Source organism: Neomonachus schauinslandi, chromosome 6, assembly GCF_002201575.2.
Source record: "Neomonachus schauinslandi chromosome 6, ASM220157v2, whole genome shotgun sequence".
In the NCBI taxonomy this organism is placed as follows: domain Eukaryota; kingdom Metazoa; phylum Chordata; class Mammalia; order Carnivora; family Phocidae; genus Neomonachus; species Neomonachus schauinslandi.
In genome coordinates, this window is record NC_058408.1 from 47690691 (window position 1) to 47718377 (window position 27687).

Genomic DNA, 27687 nt, shown 5'->3' on the forward strand with positions numbered 1-27687 from the left:
TCCTGGAAAATAATTTTGAAGCAGGTGAAAAATTTGGACATTGTATATAATGAAGGGGAGGGGAAACACAGTCGTCAAAGAGATGAGAGGAAGAAATATTTTTGTTTTAGTGGGTTGCTTGGTACTAAAGGTGAGGAAGCTAGGAAGGAAAGGCTTATACAGCAGGAGAATCCAGCAGAGATGACCTGAATCTAAATGAACACTGTGTTCATACAGAGGTAGAGAAAGAAGTAGATATGAAAGACAATGTAAGAATGTGGCAATAGCCTAGAAACGCAGACTGGTAAAGAAAGGGTTCAGTGAAGTGTTGCTCACAAGTCCCTTGCTTCTGGAAATAGTGGTATTGCTCCTACTACAGGGAAGGTAAAGATGATAAGCATCTATATCTTCAATGTGCCTTGTTAATGTTGGTGATGTGTCTGTCTGATCTTTTATGCCAGCCCCTGGCTATCGGTTGGCTGAGGTTGTCCCTGGGCTACTGTGCACCATCCCTGCTACTTTTTCCCACCTGGTTTCTGCCCCTGCCTGGAGCTCACAGCTGCCCTCAGTTCACTTTGAGATGGTACTACTTGGGATTGTTTAAATGTTGTAATTGTTTTAAATGTTTAAATGTAATCCTCAGGTAAGTCACTATGCCTTGGTTATATTGAGATGAAATAATTTCCCATGCCTAATGAAATAGGTTTCTCCCTAGTCTATCACCATCCCCCATTCTTAAAGTTCCCATTTCACTTTGAAAATGAAAGAATGGGAAATATCTGCAAGATAATGCATATATCCTAAGTCTCCACTTATAGGATATTTGCTTTAGTCTAGATAGGATCTTAAGAATCAATGGTAGAGGAATCTTCATATGCAAAACAAAGGTATTATATAATAGTCCACATGTGCATAATCACGTAGGAATGACTAATAAAGTGATATTTGTTTTTTTAAGTGCACTCTTTATTTATTTTATTATGTTATGTTAATCACCATACATTATATCATTAGTTTTTTAATAAAGTGATATTTGATCATACATGTTTTAATTGGTTGATTGGTGTTTTTGTTGTTAGCTGGTGGCAAGTGGGGGACAGTGGCTTCCCTGAATAAATATTGTAGCATTTGTTCCATAGTCTAAGTCTTACCACTTGAAAAAATTAGGCTTGGAAAATCTGATGGACTTCTGAAAACATTAATTTTTTTGTATTAATACTTCTATGACACTCATTAAATGCCAAATACTGTTTTAAGTGCTTTATGTTAACCAATTTAATTCTAACAACAGCCCTATCAGGTAGGTATTATTGTTATCACCATCACTTCATGGATGAGGAACTGACACACAAAAGGTTAAGTATTTGCCAAGAGCAAATACCTAATAAGTATCAGAGCCGAGTTTTGAACTCAGTCTGGCTTCAGAGTCCCTGCCCTTAACTACTGTCCTGTACCCATCTACTATGTGCCATGGGTGAATTAGCAGAGAAGCCAGACTATTATCCTCAAATTAATATTCTCTCAGATAATAAAAACCAAACAACAAACCAAATTCTAGCTCTATATTAACCTTTGTCCCTTGTAAATGATTTTTTCCCCAGTAGTTGCAAACACTTTGGGAATTAAAAGGAAAAAAATATTTTAAACACAGGAAAACTTTGATCTAAATGGAAAATTCATATTCTATCTAGTGCTAAAGCATAGTGTTTCTGTTCCCTTTTTTGGGGGGGGAGACTTTCAGTTATTACTGGTTACACCCTGGATGGCAATGGAATAATTCTGTAACGCTCTGATAGTAGTATCAATGTCAGTGAATGGTTCATCTAAGGTCACTCTGGTTCTATGAAAGATGTGTAAAGGAGAGCTGCATCCACCTTTCCCCCCTGAACCTATCTTCCCAGTGGATGTTTTGTTGCTTCTTTGCAATGTCTCCCATCCTGTCTGCTTTAATTTTAAGCAAATTTTCAGTGTGGTACCTGTAGTAACTGATACTTTTTATCAGGGAAATAAGGGAGTGAAAGGAATAGAAAGAGGACAGTTATCAAGTTCCTTGAGAATTAAAAAAAAAACTGGGTCAGTATTAAGATGCAAGAATGTGCAATGGGGCAATGATTAATGAATATTTGTACATATGTATGTGTGTGCATGTATAAAAAACTGCTGTTTGAGTCACTCTCTTTAGACAATATAAATTAATGATGAGTAAGTTCTTACTCAGAAACAGGGTCAAAGAGAAATTTTCTTTTTCCCCTTTGTCATCAAAAGGAGACCTGACCCCGAGCACGGTATATAAAGCACACCAGTGCAAAGATTAGCTTTACTGTCAAGCATTGTAATGGTAACAGAAACAGATGTGGTTAGACGGTAAAGGAGTTCAAGAGGAATTCATGGTAATATAATATGAGGAATGGGGCCATAACTGCTTATCCAATGAGACCGCAGAGTACAGACAATGGAGGCAAGTGCAATTTAACATCATGATATAATTTCAAAAAATTACAATACAATAATAATGTACCTTTTTACTACCTTCATGTAAATTTTGTATAATCTTAGAATCTAGGCCCGCTGCTGACAATGGTGTTAGAAGGGATTCTCCTGGGCTTTTCAGGGATCCTCACTTGGACGGCAAGTAGCAAATGACTTGTGCTTTCCTGTCTCAACTGGGCACCTGGGGCGCTCAGCGCAACTGACTGATTTGACAGGTGGAGGTGGGACAGGGAAGGCTTTAGACCGTCCAACTCCAAAAGGCGGTAGCATGTAGCGCCGAAGCTGGGAGGGGTCGGCTAAGACAAGTCAGACCTGGGAGGCCCAGGTGGCGCGAAGGCACACAGGGACCGAAAGACCTGAAGGAGCGGTGGATGCGCCAAAGAGGTGGGCACTGGGGGGACCCACCCGGGGAGGAGGCAGGGGCGGCGCGGGCGGGGTGGGGCCTGGCCGGGGCGGGGCCGCCGGGAAGCCCTCCCTCCGAGTAGCGGAGGGGACTGGTCGGGTGGGGGGCGGGAGACGCTCTGTCCCACGCTCTCCCAGCGCTCGGTGGTTTAAAGATGGCGGCGGCGGCGGCGGCGGCGTTGGGGGCGCGGAACCGCGGGAGGAGGAGGGAGAAGGAGAATCTGTGAGTTGCTGAGAAGCAGCGCGGCGGCTGCTTTGAGGAGTCCGCGGAGCAGCCGGCGGCCCGACCGCTCGGGGCCGGGGCCTGTACTGGGAAGGAGAGGCCGGAGCAGCGCCGGGAGCCTGAGGCCGGAGCCGAGGAGGAATGTGACCTGGGGTCGGCGGGGGCGCGGGAGTACGCGAGCGCAGGGATGGGGCAGCAGGTGGGCCGCGTAGGGGAGGCTCCGGGGCTTCAGCAGCCTCAACCTCGCGGGATCCGGGTCAGCAGTGCAGCCAGGCCCTCCGGCCGCAGGCGGGACCTGGCGGGGCGCACCACAGAGGCCGGCTTCAATGTCTTCACCCAGCATGGTGAGTATGTCTGGGAGCTGGCGTGAGGGCGTGGGGGAGGCCGGGGGTGGGATTGGGGCGGGGTGGGAAGGAGACAGGCAGCTCTAAGGGGTCCAGGGGTGGCGGGGTGCCTGAGAGTGGGGGCGGAATCCGCTGCCATCTGGGCCAGTCACGGGAGGCGAGTCACACCCCTCCCCCCTCCCGTCTCCAGCCTGGCTGGCAGCTCCCGGGGGCGGAGAAGGAAAGAGAAGTGGTTTTAGGGACGGTGGATGGACTGTCCTCTACCCTGGGACAGACTGTGTGGCTTGGGGAAGACGGTGGGTAGTATCCCCAGGGGAGGCAAGGATGCTGGGAGGTGTGAGCTCAATCCACTAGGTGTTAGTGTATCGGTCGTTAGCTAAGGGAACGGGTTGTGCCTCGAGGGATTTGGAAATAGGAACTGAATCTCAGAAGCTAGTGGCGTGTAAAGTATATACAAGTATAACTCAGACTATGAGCAGTGTCAGAATAGTGAGCATTGACTTGAAATACTCTAACATGGCAAAGATAAGGGTAGTATCTCAGAGCTTTTGAGATTTCCAAAGTCCTAACCATGCCCCCCAACTGGAAATGAAAGGCATTGCCAGACTCCTGTGTTCTCCTCTTTTGAGTAGGACGCAGTTCTGAGAAGCTGGCAGGGGTTAGAGGTTGGTGGGCATGGTTAGGACTTTGGACATGAACAAGAGTTTTCTTCCTACAGTGTGTGCATATGTACATAAATCTTCTGTATAGTTTGGAACCTATTACTTTGGCTTCATTATCAAGGTATTTTTAGAATGGTTGTCTCCGAGCTCTTTTGATCATATCCTCTTATCAGTAAAAGAGCACATACTCCAAGAATTCGTTATCTGTTAATTATATATGTACTTGTTCTGCTGTACCAATATGTTATGTAACTTATAAATGCACACAGAAATAGAATTTAAGAAGGGATGAGATGAAAAAATAAGTATAATGAGAGTTCTAATATATTTTTTTTTCCTGCAGCCCAGTGGATCCTTTTCGCTTCCTCTGAGCTGTACCCACACCACTTTTGAGACCACTTTTCTAGAGGAAGGAAGAGGAGAGAAGGGGGAAAAACAAAATTGACCTTTATGGGGTTGGGATACTATAAGACCTTAGGCTGAAGAGATAGATATGACTTATATAAAGGCTGGATAGTTGAGGTTGGATGAGTGGTAGCAAACTGGAGTTTCACTAATAATAAAGGATAAAAGAGACAGGGTGTTTATATTGCACAATGTAGGGAAGAGGAGGAAGAAAAAGAAGTGTGAACTGTTTGTTAGAAATGGGAGTTTTGGAGGAAGTAATGATAGATGGTAGTATGCAAAGAAAGAGATGAACTCAAGGAACTGTGGCTGCTAGCTGAGTTGTATCAGAGAGCTCTGGGTTTGGACTTTGTGAATATGCTGAGTTGTTTCTAAATGGAGAAGATATAAGTGATTTGGGGCCATTCAGGTGTTACATGTCTACTGTTAAAAGATGTGAGTGAGGTTCTCTTCCAGATATATGAACATTTTATGAAGGCGCTATGTATGAGTTAGTCTTTATTAAAATCACTTTCTAAAACACTGGAGGAAAGAATGGATGACATGCTTTCAAGGAAGATCATCCAAGTAGCCTAGCTTTGTGGGAAGTGTTTGTATGCATTAAACTTGGCCCAATAGGCAACAGTGATTCTCTTCCTCCAGCATCTTACTGAAGATTTAAACTTTTCAGAGAAGGAGGAATGTCATGAAGAATGGAATAGGAAGAAATTTTGAAGGGTGGATAGGATTTGGATCTATGAAACGAGGAAAAGAGGGCAGGCTGGGCAGGAGAGACAACTTGAGCGTAAACAGTGGGAATTAACATGATTTGTTGGTGGGATAGTGAGACATCTGTCAGGAGTGAAGCAAGTCCTCCAGGAGTAAATCCTAGAGCAAAAAATTGCAAGAATCAAGTTCTGGTCCTGGCTCCACCTGCCTGCGTAATTTAGTTACTTGCCATCTTTGGGTTTCTTTATCCGCAAAATATTGGCTTGGAGGATCCCTAAGGTAGCCTCTGACTCTAGGATTTTATGATTCTAATTGAAGCGGTCGCAAGAAAGCTTTGGGTATGTTTGATTGGGCCTGGGTGATGGAAAATGTGGCAGAGGAGCTTCTGTCAGTTTACATGATTGGCTAATTCATAGGATGTATCAACAGACCCAGGTGTGAATGCTCCAAGACTGGCCTTAAGTGGAGGCAAAGGAAATAGTAGGGGTAAGTTTGAGGGATAGTTCATTCATTCAATAAACAAGATTTTTGAGTACCTGTTATGTAGCTGGGCTTCGGGAATGTTGCTGTGGACATAACAAGAGTCCTTGTAGAACTTAAAGGGCTTCATGATTCAGTATAGAGGATGAAAGAAGAGAGATCACTTTGGAATATTTATTAAGGGCATGAACTCTGGGGCCATTCTGCCTGGATTTGAAACCTGGCTCAGCTGCTTATTTGTGTGACCCTGGGCAAGTTATTTAACCTTTTTATGCCTTGGACTCCATTGGTAAAATAGGGATAAGAGCACCAATAATAATAGTACCTAGATTAAATAAGTTAATATACATACGGCACTTACTGCCTGACACATAGTAAGAGCTAATATGTGTTAGCTGCTGCTATTACTACCACTACTATTATAAAAATAGGGGTGAGTCAAAGACTATGAGGTTTTGAAATTGGCTGAGATAATGATTATTCTGTCAACAAGTTTGGAAGTTAGAAGCTGATCGAAAGGATGGGACTAGGGTAAGTTTGTTGAAGTCTGGTATGAAAAGACTGTCATTAGCAAATAATAGAGGAAACAAAGATGAAGTGAGTACTGTTTCTAGACAGATGAGTGCTTATAAACTTTCTTTTTTTAAAATTTTTGCGACTTAGTTTATTTATTTTTAAGATTTTATTTTATTTGAGAGAGCGAGAAAGAGCACTTGCAGGAGCACAAGCAGCATGAGGGGCAAAGGGAGAAGCGGACGCCCAGCTGAGCAGAGAGCCTGTTTGTGGGGCTCTTCCTGGGACTCCAGGATCATGACCTGAGCGGAAGGCAGATGCTTTTTTTTTTTTTCCCCAAAGGCAGATGCTTAACCGGCTGAGCTGCCCAGGTGCCCCACAGTGTTTATCAACTTTTCTATAGATAGAGTTTCTCAGCCTTGGCGGTATTGACATTTTGGGGTGGATGGTTCCTTGTTGGGGGGGGCTATCCTGTGCTTTGTAGGATGTTTAGCAGCATCCTGGCGTCTACTCACTAGATGCCAGTAGCACCCCTTTCTGGCAACCCTCGCCTCCAGTTGTGACAACCAGAAATGTTTCCAGACATTGCCCCCACCCCAGGGGACATTTAGCAAAATTGCTCCTAGTTGAGAACTGCTTAGAAAAACGTGGTAGGGGGCGCCTGGATGGCTCAGTCGGGTAAGTGTCTGCCTTCGGCTCAAGTCATGATCCCAGGGTCCTGGGAGTCTGGCTCCCTGCTCTGCCCTCTGCCCCTGCTCCTGTGATTTCTCTCTCTCTCTCTCTTGCTCACGCTCTCTCAAATAAAATCTTTAAAAAAAAAAAAAAAAAAACCATGGCAGATTCTGAATTGAATAAATAAATGAATCAGATTCAAAAGCTCCTGAACCTGTCATTTGACATTTACATAAAAAGTCTGAATCCTGGAAGTAGTGTACAAATATCTGTCTTGAGTTTCAGTATTGAGGTATTAGCATGTAATTTCATATATGAAATTATTAGGTCTGGCAGGCTTTTGAGCTTACATGTAGGTTTAAATGTAGATCAGATATTGTTTGTAATCAGTAAAAATGTACAGACGTTTTAGAAATGGCTTATCAGAGCCCATGATTTTTCTTCTGTAGAAAGAAATGGTATTTTTTATTGTTAATATATGGGTATGTTGTAATAATTTGCCTTGTCAAAAGTGATTTTTATGAAAATAATTTAGAAGGAGTAAAAATAATAGGGCTCGCTTTGGTACGAAAGGGGTGAGTGTTGTATGACTTCTGAACTCAACTATTGAACGTTTTGGTGAATTGATGTTTTGTGACTAGTAATCTAGGGTTGGATACTTAATTGTTTTTTAATATCTGACAGACCTTGCAACAGTTGAGTGATTTCACTTCAACTTCTTTCATTTGCTGAAAATACTATTAAAAATTAACCTTAAATTGTGAAATTTTGAATAATTTCCCTTAAATCAAACTCATCATTTTAAGTGGACTGATATACTTCATGATTCTTTTTTTTTAAGATATTATTTATTTATTTACTTATTTGAGAGAGAGAGTGAGAGAGAAAGCACAAGTGGGGGGTGAGAGTCAGAGGGAGAAGCAGACTCCCCACTGAGCAGGGAGCCCGATGTGGGGCTTGATCCCAGGACCCTGGGATCATGACCCGAGCCGAAGGCAGACACTAAATAGACTGAGCCACCCAGGTGCGCCATGGTCACTGATTCTTATGAGAAGCTAAACTTTTAAAAAGAAATAAGCTGTTACATTTTTATTAACCTCCAAATCTGCAGAAGTTACAGATGCATAACTGTGTCTATACTTACAGCAAAGCAACAAAATAATACAGAGTCTGTTTTCACAGCCCAATTGACAGTAAGGTCCCAGGTAAATAATGAAGTCTGAAAATCCTTCTTAAAGGTCATTAGCATGCTTAAAAAGAAAGCAAAGCCAAACAAAAGGATCTTTCCCCCTGCAACCCTCTTTCACTGTTTTTTTTTTCCTCCTGTTCATTCTTTATCAAAATCAGGAATGATGATGATAATTATATTTGTGTATGTATTTTTAGAGTTTATGAAGACATTTTATGTTCTTTATCTCATTTGATCTTTAAAACTACTCTGAAATAGGGACGCCTGGGTGGCTCAGTTGGTTAGGCGACTGCCTTCGGCTCAGGTCATGATCCTGGAGTCCCGGGATCGAGTCCCGCATCGGGCTCTCTGCTCGGCAGGGAGTCTGCTTCTCCCTCTGACCCAACCCCCTCTCATGCTCTATCTCATTCTCTCTCTCAAATAAATAAATAAAAAGAAAAAAAAAATCTTTAAAAAAACTACTCTGAAATAGGTAGGTATTGATCTTCCTGTTTTATAGATGATGAGGAGTTAAAGGAATTAAATGACTTCCTGAGGTCACATAGCTGTTAAATTATGGACCTGAAACTCATGCCTTTGCCTCCAAATTTTGCTCTAGTGTAGAGATTTAGAGAACATGGCTTTTAGAAGTAGAATTGGATTCAAATCTTGTCTTCTGTCAGACGTTAGTAAAGAGTTTACAGCTCCCAGCCTCATAAAATTATGTACCAAGTACTCAGTAAGTAGCAGTGTTGTTATTTATCTTGAGATGGTTGTAGAGATTATGTCAGTTGTATGTGAACATGTTTTGTAAACTAAAACACTGCTCTTGTCATCTTGAGGGCATGCTAAAGGGTAGAATTGTCTTACCACTTACATTTTAAGTCTCTATTTTCTCTAAGTCTTTTTTCCTCTCAAGTGACCCTTGATTATTAAAGAACTTTCAGAAAGCATCAAAAAGGTAGGGATTTTGGGGACCTGAAATCACATTAGACCTTACTTTCTCTGAAAGTAAATATTACCCTCTTTTTTCTTTTCTTCCAATTTGAATTATAGTTGATACACAGTGTTACATTAGTTTCAGGTGTACAACATAGAGATTCAACAATTTTATACATTATGCTATGCTCACTGCAAGTGTAACTACCATCTGTCACCATACAGCACTATGACAGGACCAGTGAATATACTCCCCATACTGTGCTTTTTATTCCTGTGACTTACTCTATAACTGGAAGCCTGTATCTCCCACACCCCTTCACCCATTTTGCTCATCCCTCCCCCCTCTTCCCTCTGCTCTGGCAACCGTCAGTTCTCTGTTTATAGGTCTGATTCTGCTTTTTGTTCATTCGTTTGTTTTTTAGATTCCACATGTAAGTGAAATCATATGGTATTTGTTTTTCTCTAACCTATTTCACCTAGCATAATACCCTCCAGGTCCATCCATGTTGCAGATGGCAAGATCTCATCTTTTTTTGTGGCTAACTAATACTCTATTTTGTGTGTGTGTGTGTGTGTACACCACATATTTATCTATTCATCTATGGTTGGACACTTGGGCTGCTTCCATATCTTGGCTATTGTAAATAATGCTGCAGTAAACATAGGGGTGCACATATATTTTTGAGTTAGTGTTTTTTTTTTTTTTTTTTTTAAGATTTTATTTATTTGACAGAGAGCGACACAGTGAGAGAGGGAACACAAGCAGGGGGAGTGGGAGAGGAAGAAGCAGGCTTCCTGCGGAGAGGGAGCCTGATGCGGGGCTCGATCCCAGGACCCTGGGACCACGACCTGAGCCGAAGGCAGGCACTTAACGATTGAGCCACCGAGGCGCCCCTGAATTAGTGTTTTAAATGTTATCCTCTTAGAATGATTTGTCTTAGGGGCTGGGTGTCAGTCAGAGGACGCGTAGGTCATGGTTCTTTTTCACTCACTCTTTTCATAGGAATGTTTTTTCTTCAGAGAAGGTGAACCAGAAGCATAGGCTAATGCAAATGTAATGTTTAGGTAGAGACCTCATTCTAAGCTGGCACATTTGTTTTCTGGTTAATATTTAATGACTTCATTTTTTTTTTTTTAAGATTTTATTTATTTATTTGACAGAGAGACAGCGAGAGCAGGTACGCAAGCGGGGGTAGTGGGAGAGGGAGAAGCAGGCTTCCCGTGGAGCAGGGAGCCCGATGCGGGGCTTGATCCCAGGACCCTGGGATCACAAGCTGAGCGGAAGGCAGACGCTTAACGACTGAGCCACCCAGGCGCCCCAGTATTTAATGACTTCATAATATAATTTCCTTCATCTAGATATCCTTTGAGACCTTTTTGTGCCTCCCTGTATTTTTACCTCTCATTATAAAATTTCTTTCTAAAAGCATGTTTTAGTAGGACTTTTGTATTGATTTTGTGAGTCAAATACGCTTTTTGTCATATACTACACATAGGAGATTTCAGAATACTTGATAATGTTAACCTTATCAATGTTAACAGATTTCTTTTGGAATAGGTAAATTTGGAGTTTCACTGTAGATTCTTCACCAGATTATATAGAATAGTTCTCAAACTTTAGTGCGGGGAGTTTGTTAAAACACAAATTGCTGGGTCCCATCCCCAGCGGTTCTGATTCAGCTCTGAGGTGGGATTTAAGAATTTGCATTTCTGACAAATTTCCAGGTATTGCTGATGCTGCTTTTTGGGGGCCACAGTTTGGGAACTGTGAGAACACTTTGAGTAATGTGAAATTAAGAAAAGTAATGGATCAAGGTTATTCAGAGATTGTCATTTGTGTCAGAAAACCTAATGTATTGACTCTGTTCTACTTAAAACTGGTTCGAAAGTCCATTTGTTCCAAGTCGAGTGTGTCCACATGCAAGCGTCCACTGTCTTACACCATCTTTTGGTGGCAGGAAGAGATGTCTTTTGGCTTTGGCCTCAACTTTTTTTAATCTCTGAAAGTTCATGTTTGGAGGTCTGTTGAGAGACGCACTTTTGAAAGAATCTAGAGTGTCAGGGAAAAGGGAGGTAGGACACAGGGTTCTGCTGACAGATTTAGGGTGGGCCTCAGTTCTTCGAAGAAGTGGTGAAGAAAGAATTGCCATCTATTGAGTGCTGTGTGCCAGGCATGCTCTAAGTACGTACTATCTGGTTTTTCATTTAAACCCATAAACCCCTACTTGCCAACTGAAAGAGATTAGAGACCAAAGAATTTAGGATACCTATTTGTAATTCTATATTTTTGGTATATATTGGGCCTTTTGGAGGATGTGTCCATGTACATATATATCTGTGAGTTTTAGTTTTTTTTTTTTTAAGATTTTATTTATTTATTTGACAGAGACACAGCGAGAGAGGGAACACAAGCAGGGGGAGTGGGAGAGGGAGAAGCAGGCTTCCCGCTGAGCAGGGAGCCCGATGCGGGGCTCGATCCCAGGACCCCGGGATCATGACCTGAGCCGAAGGCAGACGCTTAACCGACTGAGCCACCCACGTGCCCCTTAAAATTTTATATTTTATATAATTTAACAGAATTTATATTAATATATAAATATATGTCTTATATATTTATATAATCTTATACTTTCTCCTTATAGATTACAACTCTCTTGGCTTTTTAGAATTTTTTTTTTTTAAGATTTTATTTATTTGAGAGAGAACGAGTGGGGGGGCAGAGGGAGAAGCAGGGAGCTTGATGCAGGACTCGATACCAGGACCCCAAGATCATGACCTGAGCCGATGGCAGATGCTTAACTGACTGAGCCGCCCAGGCATCCCCAGTAATTGCCTATTTGAATGCCTCTGAGAGAATTTTTCAGGTGTGATTTAGAACTGCTGTCCAAGAGAATGATGCTGCTTAAATAGGTGTTGGTGAACATTACAAAACTGGTTTGTGTGTCTGAATGTGTGGAAGTGTGATATTGTATGCAATAACCCTTGGTTACTGATCTTGCCGTTTTGGGTTGAGTGCATAATTTCAGTATGTAAATTTGTGATTATTACACTAGTTAGAAAAATTTCTCAGTATTGTTTTTGCTTAAACTTTGACTCAAATACATAGGTTGATACACATTAAATCTAATACTATGCCACATTTCATTTTGGTTGCTAAAAACATAAGAATCTGTCAAGCTCTCCCCCTGCCCCTTTGCTTCACGCTGTCAGTGTGCTGAGCCTGGGGCAGTGGTACTGCTGCTGGCTTCTCCACAGTGAGCTCTGCCAGGCCGGGTTTCTGATCCAGCAGAACACAAAGATCCGCAGGCCCAGGCAATTTATATTCCCTGGCTTGCTTTCCAAGGAGCGGGAGGTTTTAGAAACCTTTCACTTGATGTGGTCAAGGTCAAAGAAAATATCTGTGGCTTCATATTATACGGTATGTATGCGTACAGTCTGTTAACAAGTTCCTCTCTCTCTATGCTAATTCCAGCAAATTAAAATAACAATATTGAGTAGGACTAAAGATTGCCACTTAGCATTTTGTGGTTCTAGATAATTACTAAGAAAACATTTCCTAAAACTAGCAATACTAACAGGCACAATTGGTATCACCCATCTGTTTCTTTCTTTCATTTTTTTTTTTTAAAGATTTTATTTATTTGTCAAAGAGAGAGAGTGTGAGCACCCAAGCAGGGGGAGTGGCAGTCAGATGGAGAAGCAGACTCCCCGCTGAGCAAGGAGCCCAGTGCTGATGTGGGACTCCATCCCAGGACCCCAGGATCATGACCTGAGTAGAAGACAGATGCTTGACTGAGCCACCCAGGAGTCCCCCTTTTTTTTTTTTTTTTTTAGATTTTATTTATGTATTTGAGAGAGAGAAAGTGCAAGCTAGGGGAGGAGCAAAGGGAAAGGGACAAGCAGACTCCATGCTGAGCACAGAGCCCAGTATACGGCTTGATCTCATGACCTTGAGATCATGACCTGAGCTAAAACCAAGAGTTGAATGCTTAACCCACAGAGCCACCCAGGCCCCCCTCACTCACCTGTTTCTTATAGGAAAGAAAGGCTGATATATGAAGGTTTTGTTAGGTAGCTTTCTTCTTGTTTTGAAATTGTATTTTTTAATTGTATATAAACCTATGAAGAGGTATCTCAGTATAAAAAGACCAGATCAATACAGAAGCATATAACCAAGACATGAAAGTCCTCTTTGATATTCCCACCCATTCTCCTATATTCCCTTGTTAGAGGTAACTGCTGTTCATGGTTTGATGTGTATTTTCCCAGAACTTAGTATATATTTACATGTATATAAGTGTACATATTAATAGTTCTCTTGCTTATTCATAAATAGCATTGTACTATATGAATTTTTTTCTCCCAGATTTGTTTTTTGTATTTAATGTATCGGGAAGATCTTTCTGTGCCAGTATGTGTCTCTCTCTCATTCTTTTCAACAGCTTTATAGTGTTGCATGCTTTAGATACATATAATAACCATTTTGTTTAGATATTAACCATTTTTTTAAGTTGATGAATATTTGTTTACAAGATTATCAAAGATCTCCTGTTTTTCTCTTCTGGTATTTTTTCCCCTTGCATCACCAACTTGAAACTATGTGAAATATTCATTCATTCATTCATTCATTCATTCACTGATGGTTGGTTGGAACCAACTTAATATTTTTGCATTGTACTAATACTAACAAGTGAATAGTTCATCAATTCCCACTGCTTTGAAGAGCCATATTTCTCATATATCAAATTCTCAAATGTACACAGTTCTTTGAAAAATTACCTCCATGATTCCATTCATCTTCCTACACATTGTTTTACATATTACTTTAATTATAATAATTTGATTATAAGTTTAAAGCATATATGTTTATCTGGGTAGCTCCCCATTATTGTGTTCTTTTTCAGAATTTATTTGGATGTTATTATGTCCTTCAAAGATCACTAGGATTAGAATAAGATTTAGAAATCTCGATGGGATTTTGATAGTAATTCTATTGAATTATTGGTTAATTTGCAGGCAAATTGACATTGTTGCATCATTGTGTACTTAATTCCAAGAATGGTATCGCTTTGCCTTTAAGTAAAAAAAGTCTTTAAGTAAAAAAGAGCTTTCAGTTACTGTTTGTGGGTATTTCTTGTTAGGCTTATTTGTGGACATTTTATAATTTTTGTTGTAATTGCAAGTGTAATTTTTTTGGATACAAACTTAGAAGTGGGATTGCTGGATCATATGGTAGTTCTGTTTTTTAATTTTTTTGAGGAACCTCTATACTATTTTCCATAGTGGCTATACCAGTTTACATTCCCACCAACAATGCACAAGGGTGGTAACGCTGGTTATCTTATCTTTTTGGTTATAGCTATTCTAACAGTTGTGAGGTGATATTATGATTTTGATTTGCATTTTCTTGATTAGTGATTTTTCAGCACCTTTTCATATCATTGTTGGCTCTGTGTGTCTTTGGAAAAATGTTCATTTCCTCTGCCCATTTTTATTTTATTTTTTTTAAAGATTTTTTTTTTTTTTTAAAGATTTTATTTATTTGAGAGAGAGAATGAGAGAGAGAGAGCACATGAGAGGGGGGAGGGTCAGAGGGAGAAGCAGACCCCCTGCTGAGCAAGGAGCCCGATATGGGACTCGATCCCGGGACTCCAGGATCATGACCTGAGCCGAAGGCAGTCGCCTAACCAACTGAGCCACCCAGGCGCCCAATTTTTTTTAAAGATTTTATTTATTTGACAGAGAGAGACACAGCGAGAGAGGGAACACAAGGAGAGGGAGTGGGAGAGGGAGAAGCAGGCTTCCCGCTGAGCAGGGAACCCGATGCGGGGCTCGATCCCAGGGCCCTGGGATCACGACCTGAGCCGAAGGCAGACGCTTAAGGACTGAGCCACCCAGGTGCCCCTCTTCTGCCCATTTTTTAATAAAATTTTTGTGCTATTGAGTTGTATAAAATTCTTCTTCTTAAAGCTTAAGAACTTGATAGGTAGATCTTTGAGAAGTCTGTCTTAAAGGATTATTTCTGAATCTTTACATAGTGTACCACCTGTATCTTTGGATTTTGGTTGTCTTGCTAGTTTAGAAAGTTTTAACTTTTTCTGGTTATCACATTACTAGTCTAATCTATTTCCTCTGATATCTATATATTTATAGATTAGTATTCATTGATCTTTTTTCTGTATCTCACCATTGGTTTTCATTATTATAAAATTTCACCAAATTTATTTGATTTACTTATTAATTTTTTGATTTAATATGTTAAACTATTATATACTCTACTGTAGTCGAGTCTTCTGCCTTGGCGGTTTTCTGTGGGTGATATGTGTGAGAGTAGGACTCTTGGTTAGAAGTAATAGAGACCAACTCCAGATTATGTAATCTATAGAAAATTTATATGGGGACAGTGGAGGTTCAAGACAGGAATGCAGCTAGGCTGGTCCAGAAACAGGAAGTGAAAGGCTGCTAGAAACTCAGGCAATATTTAGTTTCTTTGTTTTGGTTACTCACTTTATTCTTCCCTCTTAGACATTCAATTCATATCACACTTTACAACTTTTTAAAATCTCTTTGATCAAGAGGATGGTTTATAATAAACTTTCATTTCTTAGTCTCATTTCCAAACTCCCAGGACAGTCATTGTGATTGGTCAGATCACCTATAATAGGGTTTCTCAGTCTCCATAATATTGACATTTTGGGCTGGATTTTGTTGTGGTGGTGGTGGGGACTGTCCTGTGCATTGTAGAATGTTTAGCAGCATCTCTGGCCCCTAATAACTAAATGTCAGTAACACTCACCTTCTAATTATGACGACCAAAAAATGTCTGTAGATACTGCCAGTATCCTCCTGGGGGTAAAATTACCCCTGGTGGAAAACTACTGACCTAGAATATGTTTGGCTGCTGTGGGCATACCATGTGTGAGAAGGACTTTTCAGGAGAGTCTTTGTGAGCTAGGTAGGTACTCAAAACATCTGGTAAGTATTTTCAGGTTTTTTGTAGCAACTATAAATTTAGCACTTTTTCATTATTTTTAGGAATCACTTTTAAGGGGCGCCTGGGTGGCTCAGTCAATTAAGTGTCCAGCTCTCGATTTCAGCTCAGGTCTTGCTCTCAGGGTTGTGAATTCAAGGCATGCGTTGGGCTCCAAGCTGGGCGTGGAGCCTATTTAAAAAAATTTTTTTTTTTCCCCGGGGGGCATCCTGGCTGGCTCAGTCAGTAGAGCATGTGACTCTTGATCTCAGGGTCATGAGTTCGAGCCTCGCCTTGGGTGTAGAGATTTTTTTTTTTTTTAAATTTTATTTATTTATTTGAGACAGAGAGAATGAGAGAGAGAGAGCACATGAGAGGGGGGAGGGTCAGAGGGAGAAGCAGGCTCCCTGCCGAGCAGAGAGCCCGATGTGGGACTCGATCCCGGGACTCCAGGATCATGACCTGAGCCGAAAGCAGTCGCTTAACCAACTGAGCCACCCAGGCGCCCATGGGTGTAGAGATTTTTTAAAATTTTTTTTAATTTTAATTTTTTTTTTTAAAGATTTTTATTTATTTATTTGAGAGAGAGAGTGAGAGAGAGAAAGAGCACAAGAGGGGGGAGCGGGAGAGGGAGAAGCAGACTCCCTGCTGAGCAGGTAGCCTGATGCGGGACTCGATCCCGGGACTCCAGGATCATGACCTGAGCCGAAGGCAGTCGCTTAACCAACTGAGCCACCCAGGCACCCTAATTTTTATTTTTTTTAAAGATTTTATTTATTGATCTGAGAGAGAGAATGGGAGACAGAGAGCATGAGAGGGGAAGGGTCAGAGGGAGAAGCAGACCCCCCGCTGAGCAGGGAGCCAGATGTGGGACTCGATCCCGGGACTTCAGAATCATGACCTGAGCCGAAGGCAGTCGCTTAACCAACTGAGCCACCCAGATGCCCTGTAGAGATTTTTTTTTAAAGATTTTATTTATTGGGGCGCCTGGGTGGCTCAGTCGTTGGGCGTCTGCCTTTGGCTCGGGTCATGGTTCCGGGATCCTGGGATCAAGCCTCAAGTTGGGCTCCCGGCACAGTGGGAAGCCTGCTTCTCCTTCTCCTGCTCCCCCTGCTTGTGTTCCCTTTTTTTTAAAAAAAGATTTTATTCATTTGAGACAGAGCACAAGCAGGGGGAGAGGCAGAGGGAGAGGTAGAAGCAGATTCCCTGCTGAGCAGGGAGCCTGATGTAGGGCTTGACCCCAGGACTCTGGGATCATGACCTGATCCGAAGGCAGATGCTTAACCATCTGAGCCACGCAGGCACCCCAGGGTGTAGAGATTCTAAATAAATAAACTTAAAATCTTCAACTGGAGGGGCACCTGGGTGGCTCAGTCTGTTAAGTGTCCCAGCTCTTGATTTCAGCCCAGGTCATGATCTCAGGGTCAGGAAATTGAGTCCTACATCAGCTCCTTGCTCAGCGGGAAGTCTGCTTGAGAGTCTCTCCTTCTCCCCCGTCCCTTCCCCACCACATGAGTGCTTGCATGCCCCTCCAAATAAATAAATCTTTAAAATAAAACTTCAGCTGGAGTTGTAGAGCTTGCCATTATTGACCATTTCTCTGAATCTCTAATTTCTCAATCTCTTGCTGATTTTTCTTTTCCCTCAAAGTGTGTGTATATGTGTGAGGGTGTTGGCTTTTTTTTTTTTTTAAATTTGAGAGAGAGTGTGCGTGAGTGCATACATGGTGGGGAAGGGCAGAGGGAGAGAGAGAATCTCAAGCTGACTCCCCACTGAGAGCGGAGCCAACGTGGGGCTTGATCTCACGACCCTGAGATCATGACCTGAGCCAAAATCAAGAGTCCAATGCTTAACCAGCTGAGCCACCCAGGTGCCCCAGGGCATTGATTGTTTTAATATAAAATGTATGGTTTTGGTAGCCAAACAGACATAGGTATGAAAATTTAGAACTGGGAGAGACCTTAGAAATCCTGTATTCTAAAACACTTGATTTACAGATGGGTAAACTAATGCTTCAGGAGATGAAACAAGTTGATTGTGGACACATAGCTTAGCAGTAGAGCACAGAAAGATTTAGTCTTATTTTTCTAGGTTTAGTTTCTAGTTACCTTTTGTTGAAACCTATTTTTTGCTTTTGGTAGTATTATTTATATAATAATTGGCACTTAGCATTTATGTGCCAAACTGCTGCGAGAATCTCATTTAATCTTAATCCAATAAATAATAAAAATGGGTCTCAAAATAAGGCAGGGCGTAACTTGAAAAGTTATGCTTTTAACATTATGCTTTCATACTAGCGTAGTAGCATTGGGAGAGAATTGGGTGCTTGTGTGCCACTTTATTCTACCATCTCATTTAATCCTCAAAACAACCCTGGGAGAAAACAATCTAATTAAACATGGGCAGAAGACATGAACAGACATTTCTCTAAAGAAGACATAATAATGGGCGCCTGGGTGGCTCAGATGGTTAAGTGTCTGCCTTTGGCTCAGGTCATGGTCCCGGAGTCCTGGGATCGAGTCCCGCATCGGGCTCCCCGCTCTGCGGGAAGTCTGCTTCTCCCTCTGCCTCTCTCTCTCTCTCTCTCTCATGAATAAATTAAAAAAAAAAATCTAAAAAAAGACATAATAATGACCAGCAGACACATGAAAAGATGCTCAACATCACTAATCATCAGGGAAATGCAATTCAAAACTACAGTGAGATTCCACCTCACACCCGTCAGAATGGCTAAAATAAAAAACACAAGAAACAACAAGTATTGGCAAGGATGTGTAGAAAAACCCTCATGTACTGTTGGTGAGAATGCAAACTGGTGCAGCCACTGTGGAACACAGTATGGAGCTTCCTCAAAGTTAGAAATAGAATTACCCTACAATCTAGTAATTGCACTATTTACCCAAAGAATACAAAAACACTACTTCAGAGGGATACATGTACCTGTAATGCACCCGTATGTTTATTGCAGCATTATCTACAATAGCCAAACTATGGAAGCAGCCCAAGTGTCCATTGACTGATGAATGGATAAAGAAGATGTGTGTGTGTATCACACACACACACACACACACACACACACACAGAGAGAGAGGAATATTATTCAGCCATAAAAAGGAATGAAATCTTGCCATTTGCAACAACATGGATAGAGCTAGAGAGCATTATGCTAAGCGAAATAAGTCAGTCAGAGAAAGACAAATATCATCTGCTTCACACATATGTGGAATTTAAGAAAACAAATGAACAAAGGGGGGAAAAAAGGACAAACCAAGAAGCCAACTCTTAACTATAGAGAACAAACTGATGGTTACCAGAAGGGAGGTAGGTGGGGGATGGGTGAAATAGGTAATGAGAATTAAAGAGTCAACCATCATGATGGGCACTGAGTAATGTATACAACTGTAGAATCACTGTATTGTACCCCTGAAACTAATATAACACTGTATGTTAGCTATATTGGAATTAAAATTAAAAAACTACTTAGTAAAAAAAATACAATGCATGAAAAAAAAAGCCTGAGAGCTATACATACTTTGTAGTTTTAGCTAGGGTGAAAATGAAGATGTTTAGTTGAGTTAGATTAAGTCTCCTTTAAGACCACAGAGCTAGTAGGAAGCAGAAGTTGGCTTAAGTTTTGTGGGTTTCCCAATTCTCTCTTGCCCTTACGGGAAGATATCCTATAGTGATGCTCCACTGTCTTCTTAGAGCTTTCATGATAATGTAATAAAAGGAAAAAGAGAATATAACATGTATAATTCACTTTAATAAGGATTAGTAAATATTACTGTTTTGTTCATTTTAAGACTAACCTTCATGTGTTATTTTTATGCCTTCCTCAGGTATATTTTAGAATTGAATTTGAGGGGCACCTGGGTAGCTCAGTCGTTAAGCATCTGCCTTCAGCTCAGGTCATAATGCTCTCTGTCAAATAAATAAAATCTCAAAAAAAAAAAAAAAGATGGGCGCCTGGGTGGCTTAGTTGGTTAAGCGACTGCCTTTGGCTCAGGTCATAATCCCAGGGTCCTGGGATCGAGCCCCACGTTGGGCCCCCTGCTTGGCGGGAAGCCTCTTCTCCCTCTCCCACTCCTCTTGCTTGTGTTCCCTCTCTCGCTGTCTCTCTCTCTCTCTCTCTCTGTCAAATAAATAAATAAAATCTTTAAAAATATATTAGATTTGAATTTGAAAGAAATATAAAAGAAAGCTAGATAATTACTATTAGCAGGAAAATATTTCTTTAAAAAATATATTTAAGAGATTACTGATCTAAGAATGACTTTGTGTTTGCTCTCTGATCTTGATGTAGACAGATTTTTTACACTTGGAATTCTTTTTTTTTTAAAGATTTTATTTATTTATTTGACAGAGACAGAGACAGCGAGAGCAGGAACACAAGCAGGGGGAGTGGGAGAGGGAGAAGCAGGCTTCCTGCTGAGCCGGGAGCCCGATGTGGGACTCGATCCCAGGACCCTGGGATCACGACCTGAGCCGAAGGCAGTCGCTTAACCAACTGAGCCACCCAGGCGCCCTACACTTGGAATTCTTGAAGCATTTGGGTTCCCTAGTTGAGTGCTTTCGATTGTAAACATCAGTCAGAGCTGCAACCATTTTTAAGCATGCTGTTAACAGCAAGGATTCTGGTATTAGACTATGTGGCTTAAAGCCTAGATTAATTTGTGACTCTGTATCTTGACATAGGTATGACAAATTTAGAACCCTGAGAGACCTTGGGAATTGAATTTCTGGACCAGTTACTTACTTTCTGTGTGTTTTTTAATCTGTAAGATAGTCATGCTAATAGTACCTACTTTACAGAGTTGTGAAAATTATTATTACTAAAATTAATAAGTGCGTGGTGAATGATAAAAGTGATCAAAAAATGATAAAAAAGCAAAAAAGCGATAGAAAAAAGTGATAGAAAAGCAACTTAAAAAATGGCTAATATTTTTATTGGTTAATATACTTAAGTTTTAAAAGTTCTAAATGCATTTAAATAACAATTATGATAATGTTGAAACCTTAATACAGGGTAGTATATTGTCCTTAGGCTTGTTCTGTGCCTATGTTTGGTTACCAGATTTCAGTGCTTCTGGATATATAGGTGAGCATAATGTGTAGTTTTATTCTCTTTTGATACAGTTATCAGCATTGTGATTAGTTGTTTCCAGCACTTAGGTAAATCATAATCTTTCCTCTCTACAAAAGGCACTTGGAAATCATGCTGAAGTATTTTCTCATTCATATAGGTAGGAAAGCGAGTTAGGGGCAGTAAGGAGAAAAGGAATGGTGAAGCAGTGGCACTAACTCCAGAAGGTGGTAGGAGAGAGTGTTGTATGTGGGTACACTGGAGATGATGACACGCCATAGATAGGGATCATCGTGCCGCTGGGCCTCACGGAAACTGGAGCTGGTAAGCAATTAGAAATTAAGACTGCATACTCCATCTTTCTCTTTCAGAGGCTGCAAGGTTTTGGCATCTTTTTTGCTGTGTACATCTGTTCAGTTTTCCTTTTCTTCCAGCTGGCTTTCTTGGTTTTAGCTTGTATATGGAGTGTAATGGCTGTTGAGCTTCTCTTTATCATGGAAACTCCCAATATATTCTTCTGGCATTAATCCTTGCTGCTAAATGGCTCAGTCTTTCTCTTTTAAAATTTAAATCATTTGTCTGTCGAATGGTTAGTACCTTTACATGGTTTAAAATTCATATGGTACAGAAGTGTTTCTGCCACTTCCTTTCCTCTGGCCACTCAAATTTTGGCAATCCGTTCACCAGTGTCTTGTGTATACTTCCAGAGATATATATGTATGTGTATGCCTGTGTATCTCCCCAGTCCTTTTTTTTTTTTTTTTTTAAGACCAGTGGAAACATCATATGCCCTGTTTTGCACCTTGCTTTTTTTCACTTAATTTATCTTGGAGATTCTTCATGTTAGTAAATAAAGAACTTGCTTTTTAAAAAAATTTTAAATGAGTGGATAACATTTCATTGTAGGGATGAATTATATATCTAGGTTGTTTTCATACAGTGCTGCAGTGAAAAACCTTATGTTTTATTTCAAACATGTTAGTGTAGCTATAGGATAAATGCCTTGAATTGGACTTGCTGACAAGAAAGGATATGGGTATTTCATAATAACTACTTATTGAATAAACTATCTTTTTTTTTTTTTTTAAGATTGTATTTATATGACAGAGAGAGAGCACAGTAGGGGGAGTGGCAGGCAGAGGGAGAGGGAGAAGCAGGCTCCCCGCAGAGCAGGGGGAGCCTGATGTGGGGCTCGATCCCAGGACCCCGGGATCATGACCTGAGCCGAAGGCAGTCGCTTAACCAACTAAGCGACCCAGGCGCCCATCTTTTTTTTTTTTTTTTTTTGAGATTTTTTTTTTTTATTTGACAGAGAGCACAAGCAGGGGGAGCGGCAGGCAGAGGGAGAAGCAGACCTGAGTCGAAGGCAGATGCTTAAGTGACTGAGCCCCCCAGGCGCCCTGAATAAACTTTTATTCACATTTTTGTATACTAAAATCATGTGCACATTCAATTCTACTTTTGAATTTTATGTTCTGATGATTTGCCTGTCTAATTATGTGCCAGTATCACACTGCTTTAGTTTTGGTACCTTTTTTTTTTTTTAAGATTTTATTTATTTGCAAGAGAGTGCATGTGATAGGTCAATTAGCTGGTCTGTTAGAACATCTTACTAGTATTTTCTTACGCTCCTTGGTGGGTGGTGGGAGTGGAGATGTAAAGGGAACTTCCACTTTTAACTCTACATATGTCTATATTATTTGAATTTCTTTTTCACAGTGAGTATATATTGTTTAAAGAGAAATGTTAACACAACCTACCACAAAACGATCCTCTTATTTCCTATTCATACTAAATTAAATAGTGTATAATAAGTGGCACAACCTGAGCTGGAATGTAATGTAAGACTAACACCCTGTGCTTTCTAGTATACCAAGATGCTTCTTTTAATGCATGGGCTTTTGTGTATAACTTTCTAAAAACAATATAGATGTTTTTTGTTACTTGCAACAAACAGAAAACTGTTTACTTTGAAGATGATCTTTGGGAAAATAATAGAAGTGAAATAAAGAATGATTTAAGAAAGTTACCTTGAGGACCTCAGTGAGAGGGCAGTCGGTACTAACAGGGAGGGTGATGGTGCATATTAACCGTTTTCTCACTTGACGATCTTTCCTGGAGCATTTAGTTTTAGATTTGACTGAGTTTTAAGGGACAGCTTACAAAGCCAGCAGAATGACCAAGTGTAATATGTTTGTGTTTTATATTATTATTTATCCAAGTATAACATGTTTATTAAATATAAATCCTTGTGGGGCGCCTGGGTGGCTCAGTTGGTTAAGTGTTCAACTCTTGGTTTCGGCTCAGGTCATGGTCTCTTGGGATCAAACCCCGTGTTGGGCTCTACGCTCAGTTCAGAGTCTGCTTGGGATTCTTTACCTTTCCCTCTCCCTCCCCTTCTCCTCCCCACCACTTGCACACGTGCTCTCTTTCTCTCAAATAAACTCTTTAAAAAAAATTATAAATCCCTTGCTTCATATTTTAAATTAGAAAAAAGGGAAAAAAGCTAACTTACTACTCTTTATTTCTTTTTTTTTTTTTTATTTAAAGATTTTATTTATTTATTTGAGACAGAGAGAATGAGAGAGAGAGAGCACATGAGAGGGGGGAGGGTCAGAGGGAGAAGCAGGCTCCCTGCCGAGCAGGGAGCCCGATGCGGGACTCGATCCAGGGACTCCAGGATCATGACCTGAGCCGAAGGCAGTCGCTTAAACAACTGAGCCACCCAGGCGCCCACTACTCTTTATTTCTTTAAAGGGAAAGGAAAATAATTTTTTCTTATTACAAAAGCATATATTTCATTACAGGAATAAAAGAACATAAAAAAAGTAAAAACAAACCCCCAAACCCACCTTCTTTTTTTTTTTTTTTTAAAGATTTTATTTATTTATTTGAGAGAGCGAGAATGAGAGAGAGTACATGAGAGGGGGGAGGGTCAGAGAGAGAAGCAGACTCCTCGCCGAGCAGGGAGCCCGATGCGGGACTCGATCCCGGGACTCCAGGATCATGACCTGAGCCGAGGGCAGTCGCTTAACCAACTGAGCCACCCAGGCGCCCCCAAACCCACCTTCTTATTTAGAGACAACAGTCATTAAATTTTGATATGTATCCTCTGAAACCCTCTTTATGCATGTAATTTGTATTGTTAACCAAAATGTGTACAAAACATACATGCACTTTTTTGTTAGTTTTTTCACTTTACACTTGATCCTTGAACAGTATGGGGGTTAAGGGTACCAATTCCCCTGCAGTTAAAAACTCATGTATAACTTTGACTTCCCAAAAGCTTAACTACTAATAGCTTACTGTTGACTAGAAGCCTCACTAATAACATAAACAGTCAATTAATACATATTTTGTATGTTACACATATACTGTATACTTACAATAAAATAAACTAGAGAAAATAAAATGTTAAGAAATAGCCAAGAATGGAAGCAGTCTAAATGTCCATAATAGATGAATGGGTAAGGAAGATGTGTATGTACATAATGGAATATTATGCAGCCATTAAAAAGGATAATATCTTGCCATTTGTGATAACATGGATGGACCTAGAGGGTATTATGCTAAGTGAAATAAGTCAGACTGAGAAAGATAAATATGATTTCACTCAATGTGGAATCTAAAAACCAAAAGAAATTAATAAACAAAAAGCAGAATCAGACCTATAAATACAGAGAATAAACTGATGGTTGTCAGAGTGTAGGGGAAATGGGAGGATGGACAAAATGGGTGAACGGGAGTGGGAGGTGCAGGCTCCCCGTTATGGAATAAGTCACTGGAGGAAAAGGCACAATGTAGAGAATATGGTCAGTGCGTGGTGACGGGTGGTAGCTATATTTGTGGTGAGCGCAGCATAATGTATAGAGTTGTTAAATCACTGTTGTACACCTGAAACAAATGTAACATTGTGTGTCAACTATATTAACAAAATTAAAGTCCTAAGGAAAATTCATTTATAGTACTGTACTGTATTTATTGAAAAGAATCCGTGTATAAGTGCACCCAGGCAGTTCAATTCCATGTCGTTCATGGGTCAGCTGTATTTTTGAACCTTATAAATCTTAAAGGAGAAAGGGTTTTTTGGGGCCTCTTTCTAGGACTTCTGTATTTACTTCTCACACTATTTAATATCCATACTTTTGCCTTACAATTTTTATTGTGTTTTTGGTTTTTAAAAAAGATTTATTTATTTATTTATTTGACAGAGAGAGAGAGACAGCGAGAGAGGGAACACAAGCAGGGGGAGTGGGAGAGGGAGAAGCAGGCTTCCCACCGAGCAGGGAGCCCGATGTGGGGCTCGATCCCAGGACCCTGAGATCATGACCTGAGCCGAAGGCAGACGCTTAACGACTGAGCCACCCAGGCGCCCCTACAATTTTTATTGTTATTCCTGTTTCCTCATTAAGTTTCTTGGAGGCTTCTGTATTCTTCATTCTGCTGAGCTCATTTTAAGTTTATTTAAGGACAGGATGTATGTTAATGGAAGAGATTATAGGGAAACAAGTAGAAGACATTTCATCAATTATCGCAGGGTATAGATCAATCACTAAATCACTTACAGTCCAGCATTGTTCAATTTGCTGATACAACCAAAAACTTAAGTACAAACTTGTATACATATATTTAAAATCCCTTCCTTTTTTTAAGCTGGAGTAAAATATTCCTATGATTATAATTTTTTATATATTCCTTTGAACAGAACAGACTTAGTCTGAGGCATTAACTCTTTTGAAAATAAAATGTGGAGGAGGACAGCAGGGTTATATTCTATTCCTTTTAAATGTCATGAGTTGTTTAATTTCTTTTAAGAAGAAGGAAGCGTGGGTTTACCGTCTAGTTTTTAGGTGGCGATTTATAAAAGAATATCACTCCCACAATGTTAACAGCTAATTTGTAAATATACATATTAACTGGTAATATGTAGAAATCTCCTGGGACTGAGGCCTACTTAAAAAAAATTTTTTAAGAACATTAACAATTACTGATTCTGTTACAGTATAGATGATCAGTAATATGTATTAAGTTGCATCAAATGATGTATATATTCCAGTGTGCTAAGATTAATTTTTTAATGTCTTTAAATCTTAAAAGGATTTTTTTCCTCACAGGTATTCTTCTTAAGGATATAGAATTTAATCATACCATGTTGTGTGGCTTTGTAAAAGAGTTTTAGAACTTGGGCATAAGTAGCTGATAAGTCAGAAAAAACATATAAACCTCAGAAAAGGACATCTTAGTTAAAATGACAGGAAATGGGGACCCGTTTTGTATAGAAAAAAACAGATCACCAAAAACAAAACAAGTGTTCCTTTATTTATTTATTTTTAAAGATTTTATTTATTTATTTAATTGACAGAGACAGCGAGAGAGGGAACACAAGCAGGGGGAGTGGGAGAGGGAGAAGCAGGCTTCCTGCTGAGCAGAGAGCCCGATGCGGGGCTCGATCCCAGGACCCTGGGATCATGACCTGAGCCAAAGGCAGACGCTTAACAACTGAGCCACCCAGGCGCCCCAAAATGTTCTTTTTTAAAAAAATTTTATTTGTCAGAGAGAGAGCGCCAGCACAATCAGGGAGAGTGGCAGGCAGAGCAGGCAGAGGGAGAAGCAGGCAGAGGGAGAAGCAGGCTCCCGGCTGAGCAGGGAGCCCGATGTGGGGCTCAATCCCAGGACCCTGGGATCATGACCTGAGCTGAAGGCAGATGCTTAACTGTCTGAGCCACCCAGGCATCCCACAAAATGTTATTTCTAAAAGGAACATCTCAGTTGTGCAGAAAAGAGTTAACATAGCGGACTTGAGACTGATTTCCTTAGAATAGCCTGCTTACAATAAAGTTGGCTCTTTTTTTTTTCTTTTAAGATTTTATTTGAGAGAGAGCATGAGTGGGGGCGGGGGGTAGAGGGAGAAGCAGACTCCCTGCTGAGCAAGGAGCCCGATGTGGGGCTCAATCCCAGGATCCTGAGATCATGACTTGAGCTGAAGGCAGATGCTTAAGTGACCAAGCTACCCAGGCACCCCACAAGGTTGGCTCTTTGCTGATGTTTGGGACTTGGATTTTAAGAGGGTTCCCACCATTCCCAGAACTGCGAAGAGCGACTCACTGTGCCTAAACTCTTTGTACAAAAAGTGTGGTTTATGTGAAACACCTGCTTTCCCTCTAGGAGTCTAGAATTTTGGTACATGGTAGGCAGAGAGTGCCTACCTGACCAGCCCCCAGGAAAAACCTTGCTGAATTGCTAATGAGCTTACCCTGTAGACAGTATTTTACACATGTTATACTTCATTTCTGGAGGAGTTAAGTGTATCTGGTATGACTCCCCTGGGAAAAGACTCTTGGAAATTTGTGTTTGGTTTTTTCTATACTTGGCCCCATCTGCCTTTTCTTTTTGCTGATTTGCTTTGTTTCCTTTTGCTTTGATAATGTGGTGAGTCCTCTGAGTCTGCCTAGTGAATCATCAAAAGCTGGAGGTGGAATGGGACCCCACCCCCCCCCGCAACACAACAGTAGATGAGGTAAATTTATAACTGGAGTCACTATGCTCAGATAAAGCCTCTAGACACAGAAGTCTCCAATAGGTAGATGACATTTTTTGGTTTCAGATGTGTCTAAATAGGGTAATAGAACAAATGATACTAAAAATA

At 40.6% G+C, this 27687-nt stretch overlaps 1 protein-coding gene across 4 annotated transcripts in view; it reads left to right on the forward strand.

Annotated features, from left to right (window-relative positions):
• Window positions 1-3281: 3281 nt before the first annotated feature.
• ABL2 (ABL proto-oncogene 2, non-receptor tyrosine kinase) overlaps window positions 3282-27687 on the forward strand; it is a 108143-nt gene continuing 83737 nt past the window's right edge. For all 4 annotated transcript variants that reach the window (XM_021682798.2, XM_044915935.1, XM_044915934.1 and 1 more), the window contains exon 1: window positions 3282-3438. In XM_021682798.2, the coding sequence (XP_021538473.1) occupies window positions 3282-3438 (157 nt within the window). The remainder of the gene's footprint in view (window positions 3439-27687) is intronic.